General features: G+C 45.4%; 1 protein-coding gene across 1 annotated transcript in view; it reads right to left on the reverse strand.

Annotated features, from left to right (window-relative positions):
• Positions 1–782: 782 nt before the first annotated feature.
• LOC147706051 (uncharacterized) overlaps positions 783–18,901 on the reverse strand; it is a 208,407-nt gene continuing 190,288 nt past the window's right edge. Inside the window, exon 11 of the mRNA XM_086929020.1 lies at positions 783–1,024. Within this exon, the coding sequence (XP_086785146.1) occupies positions 867–1,024 (158 nt within the window). The 3' untranslated portion in view covers positions 783–866. The remainder of the gene's footprint in view (positions 1,025–18,901) is intronic.

The raw sequence follows: 18,901 nt of genomic DNA on the forward strand, positions 1-18,901 counted from the left end.
CACACTGAGATATATATATATATATATATCTTCAGGGTACATAGATGTGGAGTTAGGAATTGTAAATCTATACTTTCATATATAACTTGGTGATATCTGGACGCAATATTACGAAGAACAACATTTTGTATCCCTATATTGTAACATACAACAGACATTTTTCCTTTCGCAATACAACATAGACTGAAGATTTTTTTCTCAAATTATTGAAAGCTGGGATGGGGAGACACTGAAGATACTGTTGGAGGTCATGTGTTACTGACAATTTCTACTCACACTTGTATGTCTTCACAATAAATTTACTGAGGAAAGAGACTTCCAAGTTTTTTAGGATGGCATCACAGTTACAAAATTGAAAGTTGAATTCCCTTTGTCCAGTTTATCATCTGTATACTCAAATACCTCAATACAACATGAGGGCTTGAGGAGGTAGCGATGACGGATTCTGAGGGCTTTCCTGGAAATATCACAGTGTTTATATGTGTATAATTTATGAACAAAAACCACAACTATGGGGAGAGGCTAACTTCAAGTGTGAAATCTGATTGCGACCAGCAGTGAAGAGGTTTTAAAATGTGATATGACACCCCCTCAATTGCAATATTAACTATTTACTCAACGAAAGGACAAGACCAAGCCCTCAGTCAAGAGCCCTTGAATGCACACTTCAGGCCTCATCCCCTTTGTTTTGTCTTCTGCGGGGTAAGACTACCCAACTACAAGAGGCAGAACATTGATTTGGAGGAGAACCATGAAATTGACTCATTATCATTGTGATGTTATCAGTTTCGGAACAAAGAACAAATTTCCAAATGATCATGTGTTCTCCCTAGAAGGCCAGACAATTGTAGCGACATCCAACCGCACTAGGTCATCATTGTGAAAAGCGACTCGCACATCACCTCAGGATTTTCACTGGCCTTAACGATCACCTCCTTCTCCACGCTGACGGAAACCACGTCAACGATCTCGTGTTCGAACTCTACTTCGGAAATGGCGTCTTCCATCCGCACGTGACCACAGCCTTGACAGAGACAGAGAGGGAGATAATTGAAGCCCTGTGTGCAGAAAGGCCTACTCGCTCACTCACATTACAGCCCCCGCCTCCTGCGCCGACCAAGTGGGGGCTGAGGAACAAAAGTTCAAGAACATGTATGTAACTTACCCCTTGTGTAATGTAGACTTAACTCCTCTGTAATTTACTCACTTTTGCTACTACACAACTCTTTTATTTGCGCTACTTATGTCAATTAAACCTGATGTGAAGGGCTTATTCAATAAAACTGGCTCATAGAAACAAACAACCTTTTGACAACAAACATTGCCACAAGTCAATGTGGTCAAATGGAATACAAAAGCGATTTTTCCCAAAGGATTACAGAAGTGCATTCTTTAATTGGGAGATGTGTTCGCTCTTTTTGTGGAAAAAATTTATTTTAAAAACTCACATTTTCTAGTACATTTTACCCAGGTAAGGATTCTGAATTACTCCAGGTTGGAACAAATATCTTTTAACCAGAAGGAAGGAACAACATGAGAAAACTGTGTGCCTCTGGAGTGTACTTGTGTACATAAGTGTTAATATGTTTTTTTATTATTATCAAACCGATACAGAGGCGGTAGTCTCGCACTGATTTCTGCTACCATCCAACTCACCTGTCAGCAGAGAGAGCATACTAACTCCATCCACAGCTAACAACAGCAGAGTTATTTCCCTGCACTGTTAAACCGACATTTAAAATATTTTATTATTTTATTTAACAATCTTATATAGCCCTCTAGCTCCCTGGTGCCTGTAAGCACCTTGCATCTAACTTAACACTAGTATGTATCAGACTGCGAGAGAATAACCATCAGAAGAGTTTATACTTCAATAGAGAAATAACGGTGCTGCAACTACGGGTACCAGATGATTGCATGTCCTGCCCTTGGCTTTCCGTAAACGAAAAAAGAAAGTGCATTATGGGAGCTGTAGTCTTGGTTCAGTTCAGATGAACTAATTGAGTCTAAAATACGTGAAAGCATTGATTTCTGATAGGAAATCCATGCCATAGCATATAAACTAAGGGGCACATGTACAAGGAAGTGGTGGGGTGAGGTGTTAGCCGTCATGGCTTAAGCCTCACTCCGCCACTTCAGAAACGCAAGTCTGCACCATATTTACAAGGATATGGTGCAGCCTTGCGTTCCGCCAGTGCTGGCTCTACACTTAGCAGTGTAGCGCTAACGCAGGCATCCTTGCATCATAGTGCAAGGGTGTCTGCGTGCAGGGGAGATAGTTTATGTGCAGGAAGGTGTCTCTTCCTGCACAGAAACAATCTTGAAATGCCATTTTGTCACTTTTATGTGTGCTGCTTAATGCACAGTGAACACACCCCGGCCTGGAGAGCTGAAGGGTTCTACCTAATACTGCCGGATGCGGCAGCTCTTCTAAAAGAAACTCCCTTACATTTGGAAGCATTTTTAGCTTTCCGGACACAAGTCTTCATGTCCAGGAGCAGAACAGATAGGAACCCCATTACGGGTTGGAATTATCACTGGAACTAAGAGACTAATTGAAACTGACCTCAGCCCTGAAGAAGTCGCAGAGTAATCCCCTGTAACATTGACAAAACACGTGTTGGTTAAGAAGGCTAAAAGATCTTGAATTAAAGACATCAGAAAATATAAAGACAAGCATCATTGTGATATTTTATGTAACTTTATGTATTTACTTTTGAACGTGTGCAGAGGATTTGTATATATAGCATAAGCGGTCTGCTGACCACACACGTGGGGATGTGGTGATTTTTGCCTACCTTATGCACTGTGCCAGATTACCTGCCATAGCTGATTTGTACTTGTGATAGACCTTAGAGCGCCATTTGACTATTGCTGATCACCTGCTGTATAACCGTCCCAAACATAAACAATCCAAGGCCTTTTGCTTTTTCCATGTGTGCTGCACAGAGCATCATACATGGAAAAAGCAAAAACGGGGAGAAATAAAGCATTTCTCCTTGTTTCACCAATTAAGACCAGGCTTTCCCTGGTCTTAATTTTGACGCTGCCTCCTATTTACGCTGCCCTATAAATAGGGGGCAGCGTCAAAAACAATGGGTGTTGCGGTGGAACGTCCACCGCAACACCCACTGCCCACCCCAGGGTGCCTTATTTACAAGGAGGCGTTAAGCCAGGTTAAATGGCTTAACGTTGCCTTGTAAATAAGGCCAGGCCCCTATCGCCGTCACAACAAATAAAAAAGAAATATATAAATAAACAACGTCACTGAGAGTGAGTGGCACTGTGATGCGATAGGGGCTTGTACATTTGCCCCTAGATGTCCTAGTGACATTGAGTCTTTTGGTAACATTAGTTGATACCAAATACTTCGCTTGACACATATGACAGACCGTGTCGGTGGTATTTACTTATTTATTGAGGAGTTTTGTATAGCGCTGTTTCTTACCTTTCAGTAAATTTAGAGCACTGTCGGGGCTTAATTTGTACATCAATGATAGCCAGTGCTCAAAGCTCTCCTTAGAAGCTGGCGGCCGGTGCTTTTAAATGTTAGTGCCCCGAACGCCAATGCTACGTAGTTTTGAATCCACCTCATGCCGCTCCATTCCACTTCCAGGCACTCACCGTCTTCTTATCTAACGCTTGCTGCTGTCTGATTTCTCACTTTGTGACGATTTTCCATCTTTCTATTTTCCCCTTCTTTCCCCTTTATGTGTTTTTTTTTCCTTCTCTTGCTCTCTGGAAGATAAGTACCGGTCCCCAAAATGAGTACCGGTGGGGCCCACCAGCTCAAATTAAGTAAGCACGGAGCATGGTCATTTAGAACAGGCCGACTACTGGAAGTAAGAGTCCATTCATAAGCGGTAACCACGTCGAGGTTTTTCAAAGCAACCCATTTTTCATAAGCTCTACAGTTTCAACTCCAAGTGTGGTCGAAGAGTTCAGTTTTCAGGAGTTTCCTGAACCTCATGTGGGTTGACTATGGGGTCGAGTACACAGTATACCACAGCCTCCCCTTGGCAACCCCAAAAGATCTATCGTTGTGAGGTGGCCTACTTTTTTAGGTCAAGGCACATTCTGGTTCCGTGATCCGAAGACTTCAGAGACTAGCAATCAGACATGTGATAAGTTAGTGCGAGTCCTAGGACCAGAACGTAATGCGGGCCCCCTGGATACGTCTTGCGTTTTTTTGACAGGTGGGACAACAGCGCCTCTTTGAAGCATTAAGAAAAGGGTACTTCTGGGAATCGGAATACGTGGCGCCAGCGCCATCTAGTGGCCACTGAACACACAATATTCCACAGTTTTAATGAAGACGAAGGCTTGCTAGCAATAAATAAAATACATGTTGGCGTCGGAAAGCGGTGCCTTTGAAAGCATGAGGTCTACAGCACCATGGCTCCTGTACCCCATCACCCTGTGACGGTCATGTTTGCAGTGAGTTTTTGAAGAAGATATTATAACAATCAAAGCCCATAAGGAGGAAGCTTGATTCTCTCTTCGGACTGTAGAACGGAGAGCATTTTAAAGAGAGGGGTGCATAAGGGAGGCCATTACTGTGCGCGTTTTTCAGGACTACCTTTGAACCAAGTTCAACGAGGCTCAAAACTCAGCTTCCCCATCCTTGTCACCAAGCTAACTAAAGCCAATCGTATTAATAACAGAACAGTGTTACAGTTAACATGGTATTCGGTTTTTAGAACTTCAATGGCGCCATCTTGTGGCACATTGCATTCAGCGCACGTCCCGCGTCTCAGCCCAAAAACTGTTAGCGGCTCCTTGGAGAGAAATCAACGAGGATTCTGAATTTCTAGTAAGCTGACGTCATTATGTATAAAGAAACGGAGAGAAAACCAGGGCGGTTGCATCGGGTACGAGCTGAATATCTGAAGAGGGTGAGGAGACTTGTGTGCATCAATTACACGGCCACCGCCCGGGGCAAAAAATGCGCACTTGCAGTAGTGTATTGCTATATTTATATTGTATTGTAATTGCAGTTATATAGCGCTTACTACGCCTGACGAGGCGTGAAATGGCTTTTTTGGTGAGTAGCAAGCTACTCCGGAACCCATAAAGGATTAGTTTTGAATTAGTATAGTGAAATATGAAAGTAATTTGAGTGGTGGTATGCCTAGATGTTGATCCCATGCTTACTGGATTCAAGCTAGCCTGGCTGATGAGGGGTGATGCCCTGAAATCCGTCCCAGGATGCTTGTTTCTGGTCCAGGGAGGGCCTGGCCTGGCAGTTTGGGCTGGACTGATCCCATGATGAACAGGGTCATGACTGATTTGTTTATAACTGTGTCCGAACTGAACGGCGTGGTGAGCAAAGGAACAATGGATTAAACCCAGATGCTTGCGAGGGGGCGGGGGGGGGATGTATCCATTGATCAGCATTCCGTCCATCAATTGTTCCTTTTGCTTTTGTCGTCCTAAGTGGGAAGGGTATGCCAAGACATGGGTCCCATCCTCACTGCGCCACTCAACTCAAGCTAGCCTGGCTGATGAGGGGTGATGCCCAGAAACCAGTCCCAGGGTGCTTGTTTCTGGTCCAGGAAGGACCTGGCCTGGCAGTTCGGGCTGGACTGCTCCCATTAGGAACAGGGACAAGAATAATTTGCATATGGCTGGGTCCAAACTAGGGTGGCGTGGTGAGCAAAATAACAATGAATTAAACCCAGCTCCTTGTGACTGGGGGTGAATGTTTGCATTGTTCAGCATTCTGTCCATCAATTGTTCCTTTTGCTTATGCAGATCAAGAAGGTACAGTAGCAGCTTGTCCCATCTTGAAAAAAGCCAAGCTGGTCTCCTTGTAACTAAAGTGACTCCATACTTCCCTTCCAAGCTGTCGGTCTCTCACATCTGGATGGAGGAACAGTTTTGCTATGAGGCTTCCCAGATACAATACTACTCCCCAAAGGACATTCCACACGTTGCAGCATGCCTCGTGACAGACCTGAAGAAGTTCACTGACATCGCACCTACCCTGATGGAACTCCACAGGTTCCCCTTGGATACATGCAGCATGTTCAAAACCAGATGAATCCAGCACTTGATTTGTTGTTAAAAAGTATGTGCCAGGGACAAACCTGTATTTTAGGAAGTCACTGCTGCTTGCACCACCCACTGCCCCTGCCACCATCGCCAAATGCCAGCTTCGACACAACTTCTAATCATCACACTCCTAGGAGTGTAAGAATTTGGTCTGTTCCATGCTAGTCAAAAGTTGCAAAAATGGCCTAGACGGGCTGGTATTTTTTTAAATAGGTTTTTAAACTGTAAACACTTTGATGTGCTCACCTCAAAAATAGACAAACAACCCCACTTTGTGCTAGACTTTGATAATTGCCGGTTTAAATAAGTAAGTGAGAATCAGCAAACACCGGCTCAAATTAAGCACGATGCACAAGGTCACCATGAATGACTCCCTCACCTATCTGGCTCACAAACTAGTCATTACCAACAGGTCTCAAGAATACTGCAGTCAAGCTAAATAAATGTAAGAAAGAAAAAAACAAGAAACAGACTTCTCCATGCATGTACACAGGATTCAGAACAACATCCTGTGATGATGAGAACTTCGCCAACCAAACTCAAATTCAGGAATGAGTTGAAGACTCACTACATCTCGACACCTCACTATGTTCCTCTCCTTTAAAAAACACAGTAGCCCTGTCCTCCACAGCCATTGACCAATAATCTTGGTAGCCGGCCCTGAATAGCGCTCCATTGCCATTAGCTAGGTTCCTCCAGTAGAAATATCCACATATCTACCCAAGTTTGTGATATGTATTCAGCATATAACAACTATTTAGATTTATTTGCCTGAAACCTTTTTTGTCTACCTATTCCTTGAATGAGAGGGCGTAAACTTGATTTTCCCATACTTTCCGCAGGTGAAAATTCTTGTTATAGGTGTCCCAGTGCAAGACGCTTTACATCAACTGTGTTTTTCAGTTTTCAGCTTTTACCACCTTCTTTTTGGTTGTAAGTGGTTCTGGAGACAAAAATATTGAGTAAAATTCTTTACTAGTACCATCTCCAAGAACTCTTTCCTTTTTTTCACAAACAAATTCAACTTTCAAACTGCCTAATCCACCCTTCCTTAATATCCTTCAAGGATCACACTGATCCTGCCCTTCCATTTTACAGGGTCACTCCTGTACCCCTACTTCTTCATCCTTCCTTTCTAGCCACCCTGTCTTGTTTGTGGTAGGTACAATGACACCCTATATCAAACCACATTTCGCTCTTTCTTTCTCAACTTAGATATTTTGTTTACCCAGTCCTCTAGCCCTCCCTACACCCTAGAACTTCTTCATCTCCCCTACACTGACTACCTCCATCCTTATCTCTACTATTGTACCCATATCACCACCTATACCCTCACAACTATACCCCTCATATACCCTACCACCACTGCTACCTTCACCATAATACTATTATACCATAACCTATTAACTAGACCCCTGCCTATACTGACTTACCTATACCACTGTCTATACCCTACTTCCTTTATATCCTAACAGAACTACCCCACCTATAGATTAGCACCTCTGCCCACTTCTATTCTCCAGGCCTGTCCATTTCCTCTACAATTACCCAATCCCTAGTAGACAGTAATCCTATATCATCTACTGGTAGCATAAACACCGGTGCAATGATCAGATTGTTGTTCACTTTGCTCCACCTACGATAGAACGGAACCCCATTTGACCTTTTTTCCAAAGTCCATAAAAAATCCTCTATGGTGTCCTAAAACTACAATCGTGAAAGGTATCATCCGCCAGGACCCCAAATTCCTCAACCAGGAAGTCACTGTTGTCAATCAAGGGTCACCCCCTAATGTGATTTTCAAACTGCAATTCTTTCTTTCACGGTCCTATTTGTCTCCATCACATACATTAAAAAAAATCACTAGCCTCACTCCGGGGGTTCAGAGCTTTTCACCAATCAGTGCCTCAAACATCAGGGTCTCCGTACTTGACAAATCCTCTATTGTGCTGGAAACTACGTTCTGGATGTACATGTTTTTAAAGGTTTTAATAATATGAGAGGCTTAATACAATATATATTTTTCTAAATAATTTTCATAATATTCTATTGTGTGATTTGTGAAGATTTGTGTGTAGGAGTATACAATTGCAGAGAGATAGTAAAATGGTAGGATGTTGAAGACACTGTGTTGTAATTTTCATAAAAGGAAGTGATTAATTGTGTGGTATTAGAACATTGGAATATTGAGAGCTCCATTGAAGAGAAAGGAGTGCTCCCGGCTTCTAATGGCCAGTAGACGCCCGGAGCATCAACATTCCAATATTTGTTCACAGCTGTTGCTTTGAACAAAAGCCTCATGGAGCCCAAGGGGATTTCAACCCCCTTGGGCTCCATGTGGCCTTTGTTTTACAAATCAGAACATACTGCCCTCTAGGGGCAGAATGTTCTAATAGCCTTAGATCCCTCCGTACTGGGCTTCCAAGCCATTAAAGGCCCTCTTCCTTGTTTAAGGCCCTCGCCGAAGGATCGGGCCTTTAATGGTTGGTAGAGCGAGATACGTCGGGCTCTAAGGCTAGAGTACAGTATAGTACGTGGACAACATTTAAACCTCCTGTGAATGCTATCAGACCAAATGTCCATGTGGACACATAATCCTTACAATGGTAAGATAGCTAACCGATTTGATTGTTTACTGCCCAGTTCACAAAGATACATGAGGAGATGAGGCCTGCGTTTTGGTGCAGACGGCACAACATAGAGGGGACATACAGGATAATATGCCAAAAGTTCAGGATCTGCAAAGACAGTACTTTATATTTGTCATAACTTCGGAGTAAACTCTGCAACACCAGTTACGTGGTGTTGAACCAAGTCAAGAACTTTTAGCTATTCCCACTGAACCTAGGAAAATGCCTTGCTCCAGAGTAGTAAGTTCCGCTGCTGTGTCCTCCATGGTAGAAAAGGAGCGGCACTTCCAGGAACGGTGAGGAACATCCCTTCACTCGAGGACCTGACCAAGGCCCCTAGGAGAAAATACTACATGAGAGATTCTGGAGAGCAGGTACAAGGATGTGTCCATTAGCTGCACGTTCTTAGATATTTTTCTGCTATATGTATATTACATGCTAGAATATAACACATGACGAAGATATCGAAGGGCTGAACCTTTTATGTACGGCACGCTTCAAACTAATGCAGGGTGGGATTCTGGATGATGTTATAAGTTGCGTCCTGGGAAAGGAGGCTTTGAAATCCTGCATTCTATTTTGTAGTGCTGTGAGAAATCCAGCAGCTCTCCTAGCATCAGTAGTCTCTGATATCACATCCGATCTTCAGAATAAGGATCATATTGATGGAACACAATTTTTTCAAATGAAACTTGCTAGATGAAATCCACTCAAATGCATGTATTTCGATAACATACACAAAACTACAAATATAACACAAGAGTTTATAACATGAGAAATGTGCACAAGGCACGATAGTTGATTTTTCGTAGTTAAAATAATGTGAATATTGCTAACTGAATGTTATTCTGTTTTCCTAACTGTAGAGAAATAAACAACAAAAGAGACCGCTTTATTCTTTGTGAAAGTATTGTAGGTTTTTGGAAACTATTTTCTGTTTTGCTAAAATAATGTAGGCCTCAGATTTGTCAGAGGATGTATTTCCCATGCTCCTGTCCTTCAAATGTTACTAATGCTGCCTTAGAATGTAAATATTTAGCCTGTTTCTAAAGGTCTTCTAGGTTACTTTCCTGTCTAGGCGAGGGATATTGAGGACAAATGTATCTGTTATAATATTCTAGATACATTTGTAACCAGGTTCTTTACCTCTCTTGGAAATTATACAATATTTAGACAAAGAGTGTTTAGAAAATAGTAGTAAAGTCATTGTGAATAGATTGTCATACCACTATGAATCACCAATAAGAGGCTTCCCGAAGAGATAGAATGCAACATTTTAGAAGAAGAAAGGAAGTAGCGTACTATAAAGATTCCTGTGGGAAAGAGTTCCTCAGCTTGTTCACGTGAATGGTTACCTGTCCTGCGTTCTTGAAGCTGCATGCCGTGCTGATTCCTGATTCTCTGTCTGGCAATACCTGCTGATCATAAGAGACTTTCTAGAGTCTTTGCACATTGTCCGCTGATGGTGTTGCTTTCGCTATTCCCTAACAGCCGTGGGGTTAGCTTTTCAGACTAATTGCACTGAGAAAAAGTGTCTTTTTTGTCGGCATCCATTTTGTGGCAGGACTCCATTTTTGTGTTGCCATTTCATTTCAAACACCTCTGCACAACCCTCCTGGGCGTTTCTGCTGATGTCTGATGAAATTCTAACTGTCACAACCACCCTGCCATTCCTGCTCCAATTCCGAAAAGGGGAACAAAGAATTGGCCTCCCACTACCCTCGGACTGGACTCCTGCACACACCCATCCTGTTTTGCAAGACTTGGTTACACCACCTGTTTCAACATCCTCCCCTTCTGAACCAAGACTGGCATGATTAAGCTACGTATGTTTGTGGGGGAAATGTGTATATAAGGCTTGTACGCTGCAGAGTGAAGCAGCAGCTTCCTCTGTCTTGTCGCTGACGAGCTTGGGACTCTGTTCCATAGCCTGGGCTATACCAATAAACTGTTGTTCCTCCTGCAGACGAAGGCTCCAGTGTCTTCTTTTTTACTACTTAAGGAGGATATGGTAGACTTGGCCGGTCCCCCCGCCACCGGGATGCCGTAGGTGGGTACTTACGGTTTTACAAATGGTGCCCGAATATGGACCCCACAAGTACGAAGGTCAGGCCCGGTGGTTGTGAGGAGGTGGACGGAGAGACTCCGACGGAGGTACCCTACCCGAGGGATTCTTGCAGTCCGGTAGCCGAACGACTCGCCCGCTGTTCCTCCCCACCCGGTCTGGGCCACGTGACCGCGTCCTCGCTGGGGTCCCCTAACAGTGATTTCTGGAACAGGACACGGCCCTGCGTCTGCAGAAGAGAACTACCCCTGTCAGGTAAGGGTGGGCTGATCACCCACCGAGTCTGTATGGTTCTGCTATTATTGACTTTTGTAAAAGCCAAGCCAGCGAGGAGAGTTTTCAGACCCGCTGTTGTCTGTTATCTGTTTACAAACATGCCGGCCAGTAGTAAGTTTAAGAAATTATGTTGTTGTATGTGTGCGCAGGACTCCCAGCTGGAGGCGGCCTGCCCGCTTCCTCAAGAGGGGACCCCTGGTCACACCATGTATGTCAAACATGGTCCTTCGGCCATAATGTTTTCCTCCTTTTGGGTAAAATATACGAAGCAAAGTAACTCGGAATTGCAGTGGCCGCCTTATGGCTCCTTTGCTTCCCAAGTTCTCACCAACTTGGAACAACAATTTCTGAAAAAAAGAGCCCGCCCTTCTATGTTTGAATCTGTCCGATTTTAGAGGAAAGAGATAGAGCAGAGAGCTAAAGAGCAGAAGGCTCAGGAGAGGAAACAGGAACGTATGTCTATGGCTGACCATGCTAGGGAACATCTACAGGATAGGGCAAAAAGATCAGTTGAAATAGCCGATAGGGAGCGCCGAGCCCGGACTCAGGGCTGTTACCCCGCTAGAGATAAGAAGGGACAAAAGCAAACGGACGAGGAGGGGGATTCCTTGCTCAATACTATCTTAGAGGGTCCGTCCGCTTATGCCCCTATGTATCATGCCGCGCAGCCTGCCCCACAGCCTCATCCTCAGCCCACTGCCCCGCCAGCCCTCCCTGCTCCTATGGCCCCTCCCGTTCAGATCTCCCCGGTAACACCCCCACCCCCATCCTATCCCCGCTCCTCTGTCCCTAGGCTCACCATCCAGTTCCGCTTTTCAGACGGCTCCAACACCCCACCCTTCTAAACCCTGTACACCTGATCTTTCGTCCCTTACTCCTATCAGACCTGACTCATTTTTTACTTCCGTGGGACGCAACTTACAGACACTCTTTATGACACCAAGGAGAGATTCCCTGCGATCTGCCATACGCTTGGCTGGTCTCGAAGAAAAAGACACACAGAGGAAGCAATGTCAATTCTGGATTATTAATGGGAATCTTTACGGGTTTAAAGAGATATGGTCCACCTTCTCTCAGTGGACGATCATGCAACAGACTACTATGGCTGAGTACATGTGCACTTTGGTAATGAAAAAGTTTGAGGCCTTATTCTTGGAAATACTGACAAGTCTGATTAACTTACGATTACAGGTAATGAAGGGACATATACAGGGCGAGGAAATGTACAATGCCTTCTCCACTATGATTGCATATCGCAACGCGACATCATTCCCCAACCCCCCTCCTGAGACAGTTATGCCCATAAGAGAGGCAGCTCCAGTGTATTTTCCACCGCTCACTGCAGCACAAAATAATGGCCAGGCAGTTGATGCTCATTGGCGTAGGGTATGGGTCCACGTCCCCTGGAAAAGATCAGAGGTCATGCAATTGAAAGGTCAGCTGCCTGACCCCCCGAAAGAACCCGGACGCCTTCTATCAGGAGCTGGGACAGATTTGTTCTACAGGCATTCTTATCCTGGATGATATAGACTTACTCTTCGGTACAGTTGTCCCCACTGACGTATGGGATAAGATTCGATGCACCGATCATGAACAGGAGCTAGGGGGAAAGTGGGCTGTTTTAGAGGCCATGGAAAACGCACAAGAGGGAGGGACAAAGCCAGATGCTACCATTTTGGCCTTACCAGGTAAAATATTGACGCTCATGAAAACAATGTTGCCAGAAACTGTTGTCAACTGGGATAAAATAAATGCTTGTAGACAACGTAAGGATGAGAGTGTGGCTGACTTTTTCACCCGTTTTGAGACAGAGTATAAGGGACATAGCGGCTTGGATCCTCGTGTCCCAGGCTCGGGCCCAGTATATGTCGATAAGTTTGTCAGCAACTTGCTTCCTGAGATTTCTTCCAGGCTCAAGAAAGTTGAGAGTACGTGGTCTGCCCAGACTATGACTGGTATCTTGGCTATGGCACAGTATCATGAGAATAGGGAGAATGAAGATAGAGAACAGGAAAGTAAGAAGGCTAAGGAACTTAAGACTAAGGTACTTCTGGAGCAGGCTTATCCTCCCCGAGGTCCCGATGCCCGCAGGAATTTCAGACCACAGCCCCAACCCCCTCTGAGGGCTCACCAGTCTACCCCCTCAGGCCCTCAACGCACGAGAGCCCTCCAAACAGTTCAGTGTGCTTATTGTAAAGGGTGCAGTCATTGGACATATGAGTTTCCTGTATTAGCTGAAAACACCCGAACAGGGAAGACTCAGCCTCGCGCTTCTAGGGAGAAGAGGCCGACTCGGAACCATGGCCCGACTGTCCGCAAGACAAAGAATGTAGGTCCAGGGATGACGCTCCTGTCCGGCAACGCCCGACCAATAGCAGTATTTATAGTCAAGCCCTCAAAAGCCAGTTAGATTCCTTGGAACTCCCTGACGGCTCCACACTACTTCAGTATGTTGATGATCTTCTTATAGCTGTTAATAGTTACTCCGTATGTAAGGATGCCATCATTCGCCTGTTGCACCACCTTGCATTACACAACCATAAAGTTTCCTTAAAGAAGCTCCAATTTTGTCGAGAGAAGGTGAACTACCTCGGTCATCTCCTCTCGAAAAAGGGAAGGCAACTCACAGCGGATCGCGTGGCTGTCATCAATGCTATGGCGGCCCAGCGAACCCAAAAGCAGGTGCGAGCCTTCATAGACCTTACCTCATACTGCAGACAGTGGATTTCCAAGTTTTCGGCCATGGTCAAACCTCTTCTTGCCCTCACCACTAAAGACATATCAGACAGTTCCTTTCCATGGATTAGAGAGGATACGCAGGCATTCCGGGATTTAAAAAGAGCTTTGTGTACTGCTCCAGTCCTCAGTACTCCTGATTATAACAAACAATTTTTTCTTTTTGTACATGAGACAGACGGCTGTGCATGCGCTGTCTTGACCCAGATGTTCGGAGGTCACCATCAACCATGTGCCTATTTTTCAGCTACCTTAGATCCTGTTGTGAGGGCTCTCCCAGGATGCCTACGGGCGACAGCTGCGGCCGCACTCATGGTCCGTCAGAGTGCGGGGATCGTCATGAACTCCCCCTTGACTCTGATGGTCCCCCATTCTGTGTTACCCTCCTTAATAACACCAAGACACAGTACCCCACTAGCGCACAACTCACAGGATATGAATTGACACTCTTTTTCAGCCACATTAACATCAAGAGATGCACTGTATTGAATCCCGCCACATTACTCCCACTGGATACTCAGGATGCCCGTTTAGATCCACATGACTGTATATTGAGGACAGAGGAATAGACGAAGGGACGGGTTGACTTACAAGATACCCCGATGGAAGACCCAGAAGGTACACCGTATGTGGACGGATCATGTCTCAGAGGGCCAGATGGTAACACATCAGCGGCCTGTGCTCTTACAACATTAGAGGGAATGGTGGAAACAGCTCAGATTCTGCAGTGCTCTGCCCAAGCCGCAGAACTAGTGGCCCTCACTAGAGCACGTGAGTTAAGCGAAGGGATAACGGTTAACATCTACACTGACAGTCAGTATGCATTTGGGGTGGCTCACAATTTTGGAAGACTTTGGAAAGAAAGGAATTTCCTTACTTCACATGGGACGAAGATTCACATTGGCCCCCTAAACCACCGATTGTTAGACTCGCTGACATTTCCCAGAAAGGTGGTCATTATAAAATGTAAAGCGCATAAGAAAGTGACGGATTACGTTGAAAAAGGCAATGCCCTGGCTGACCAGACAACCAGCTCTTAAGGAAAAAGAAGGAATGTATATGGGAGGCCCCGCTAGGTGGGTGGCAGAGGGGGGCATGTGATTGATATTCAGTCCCATGCTACTCCTGAGGAACTGAGGGTGTGGAAGGAGCATGTGGCAAAAAAGGGAATTGATGGTTGCTGGGTCCACATTATTATGGAAAGGCAATGGATGTTGCCTGACAGTCATGTTTTACCGTTAGTTACGATTGCCCATGGCCCTGCTCACATTAGTGCAAAAGGGATGTGTAAGCTGTTGAAACCTACCTGGTATAACTCAAAGATACAAGCATATGCTGAGAGGTTGGTCAAAACATGCATGATTTGCCTTATGTACAACCCGGGTAAAGGTACAGTAACTCCTGAAGGAGGATTCTCTCCTCCTACCTTTCCTTTTGAAGCCCTCCAGATGGATTACATCCAGATGGACAGACGTAACAATTTGAAATATGTCCTGATGGTGGTCTGTACCGTCAGCCGATGGGTGGAGGCCTACCATGCCAAAGACTGCACCGCTATCACTACAGCCAAAGTACTATTGAAAGAGTACTTTCCAAGATTTGGTTTGCCCCGTTTGGTCTGGAGTGACAACGGGACACACTTTACGGCTTGAATAATGGAGTATGTCTGTTCAGCCTTGGGTGTGAAACAAAAATTTCATGCAGCTAACCACCCCCAGTCAGCAGGTCTAGTGGAGGTGTACAATGGCATCCTAAAGACTATATTGGCCAAAATTGTACCCGAGACTGGTGTCACATGGGTTGATGCTCTGCCCCTGGCTCTGCTGTCTGTCAGGTCAACGGCCCATACCAGGATTGGACTATCTCCCCATGAGATTGTGTTCGGGAGGCCTGCCAATGTGTGGGGTGTTCCACGACCCAAGAAACTGTCTGATGTTGAATACCCTGTGTTAACTGATTATCTGTACAGTTTGACTAACACCTTTCGTACTCTTTACCACCAGGTGCATTAGGCCATTCCTGATAAAAGCGAGAGTCCAGGACATGTTATCCAACCTGGCGACTGGGTTCTGATTTGCAACTTTCAACGTACTAAGAGCCTCAAGCCCCGCTGGACACAGACCCGTCAGGTGTTACTGGCCACCAGCACTGCCGTGAAAGTTGAAGGTCGGAAGAACTGGACACATGCAACGCACTGTAAACGAGTGCCTACCTCTCCCCTACGATCAGTGGGTGAGAGAAGGACAAGGAGACTCAGAGACAGAAATAGTCCCAACGTTTGTCCCATTCAGCAATGAAAGATTGCGTCTTACATCTACAGAAGCAGAGAGTGACAGTATACTGAAGGAAAAGGTGGGACACTTCCCTAACTCTGCTCACCATCAGGAACAATTACTCCCCGACCATACTGTTCCTACTTCTACCAAATGTAACTGGCGTTCCAGAAGGAAGGCTTGTCCTTGACTTTGCCCGGGCGGTAGGGTTGTGAACTCCCGGCTGAGACCGGCACTGGCGTGTCAGACTAAGGTACGCCCCTAGAGCTCTTGGCACCTGCATCCAGTGAAGCAACCCCCAATCACAGACAGCCGCTAGTGGTCCCTGGCTTAGTACAATGGCAACCGTTCAATACACCCGAGTCCAGATACAATATGACAGTCTCATACATAGCAAATGCTTCACGGTCACCGCCGCGACACTGCTTGTCTCCCTCATCTTGTCTATCATCGGTTGGATGTTACTGATCTACTATCCTGTTACCCCACCAACTCCTACCCCGACTCCTGCGGAGCATGAGTATTTCACGTTACCAGCCCACGAATTACCCCGACGTGCAGAATTTTTCAATAACACCTTCGTCCAAATGTTGCATCATCATCAGCTGATCATGAATACTTCCAACTGTTGGGTATGTGGGCTGATGCCGCATTCTATGATACACCCTGCCCCATTCTTTCCTTATCCTTTTTCCGTCTCTGGGTCCTGTCTTGCCTGGTGGATGTTGATACAGGAGGCCTATACTGTCAATGATATTGCCAATTCTGCACTTGGAACATTTCGGGATGACTTCTGGCGGAACAGGTCTGGCAGAACCAATGCTCCTTTTTGCCCGACCAACTCATCAACATTGCTATTATCAACAGAAGAACTCAGTGCGATGGTAGTATTCAACTCAACTTCTCGACCAACATTTTCCAATTTCCGCGTCAGAAGGATGCTGCCTGATGAACGAAACACTCTGAATGTTATAAATGTGCGGGCCGTGTCTGCATCCATGGCCCAGGAGCTAAGAAAGTTGGTACTAGTCTTTGTGATATAATTAAAACTTTAAACTCTACGTCTCCTCCGAAGTTGGTGGCGTCCCCCAACACTTATTTTATCTGTGGCACAGCGGCCAACACTTGGCTCCCCCGTAATTGGTCTGGTACATGCTGGCCTTCCTCCTTCCACCAACATATTCTACCCATGGAGGTTACCACCTGTTGATGAAGGGTGCTTTGCGCCGCTCACGTAGGGGTGTCATATCGGCTGAGGATACAGCATGCCAGGAAGCCAGGGACTTTAAGTATTTCCTTCCATTCTCGGGCCCCATGGCAAACAGTGGCGCTGTACGAGGACAGACCGGGGTCCTTGAGGCCACCATCACAGAAACAGTTGGTGCCTTCTCCCACATCACTGCAGAGCTACAGGCGGACAGACCGCCTTGTAACACTTCAAAATCATATGGTCCTTGACATCATCCTCGCTGATCGTGGTGGTGTGTGAAAATTGATCTGCTCCAGCTGCTGTGTGTATATTCCAGATAACGCACCTACAGTTTGTTGTTCCATCCAACGTCTGCATCGCCTTTCTTCTGACATTCATCAGGATGAAAGCAACTGGTCCGTCACAGGCTAGATCTGGGGCCTCCTTTCCCAATGGGGATGGCGGGTCCTCATATTCCTTGCCTTGGGAGTAGCTGTCCTAATCTCCTGCTGTTCATGCATTCAGTGCCTACCAATGCTCTGTGGAACATGTGTTCAGGCTCTCAAGCCTCCACCCTCGAATACTCACGACACCAATATGAAGATGATGCTCCAACAAGAAACAGACGATCTCATGAATATCAACGTCTCCTAGGGTATTTGCCACTCACTGGCAAAAGGAGGGTCTGAGAAAAAGTGTCCTTTTTGTCGGCATCCATTTTGTGGCAGGACTCCATTTTTGTGTTGCCATTTCATGTCAAACACCTCTGCACGACCCTCCTGGTCGTTTCTGCTGATGTCTGATGCAATTCTAACTGTCACAACCACCCTGCCCTTCCTGCTCCTTGCGGTTAAGCCAATTCCGAAAAGGGGAACACAGAATTGGCCTCCCACCACCCTCGGACTGGACTCCTGCACGCACCCATCCTGTTTTGCAAGACTTGGCTACACCACCTGTTTCAACATCCTCCCCTTCTGAACCAAGACTGGCATGACTAAGCTACGTATGTTTGTGGGGGAAATGTGTATATAAGGCTTGTACGCTGCAGAGTAAAGCAGCAGCCTCCACTGTCTTGTCGCTGACAAGCTTGGGACTCTGTTCCATAGCCCGGGCTATACCAATAAACCCTTGTTCCTACTGCGGACGAAGTCTCCTGTGTCTCCTTTTTTACTACATAAGGAGGATATGGTGGTCTTGGGCGGTCTCCCTGCCACCGAGACCCCGTAGGTGGGTACTTAAGGTTCTACAGCTGGCTATGCATTAGTATTTCTATTTTGTAAGTGAAGAAATTGTTTCACCAATGGTTTCTCTCTCTCCCTCTCTCACTTGTCTTCTCCTGATATTCTGATGTTTCATTAATGAATTGTATTGCTTATTGTGAATCTTTTTTGTACTTTATAACTGAATAATGACATTCTAATTGGTATATTGTACTTGACCATTCATTTTATGAAATAACAAGAAAGCTAATAGAACAGAATAGTGTGTGCCTTTATTACTGAGTTCTGAGTTATTTGGATAATAATTCTAATGACCAAAGTTTAGAGTATTTCTTCATTGTAGGTCCTCGTGGGGAAATAGCATTCCGTCTTTCATTATTTAGTCCCTTTTAGTCTACCAAAGATTCATCGTAGGACCTTTGATATTGCTAATCGAGTGATAATTACTTATGGGCCCA

This window comes from Lissotriton vulgaris, chromosome 7, assembly GCF_964263255.1.
Source record: "Lissotriton vulgaris chromosome 7, aLisVul1.2, whole genome shotgun sequence".
Lineage (NCBI taxonomy): Eukaryota > Metazoa > Chordata > Amphibia > Caudata > Salamandridae > Lissotriton > Lissotriton vulgaris.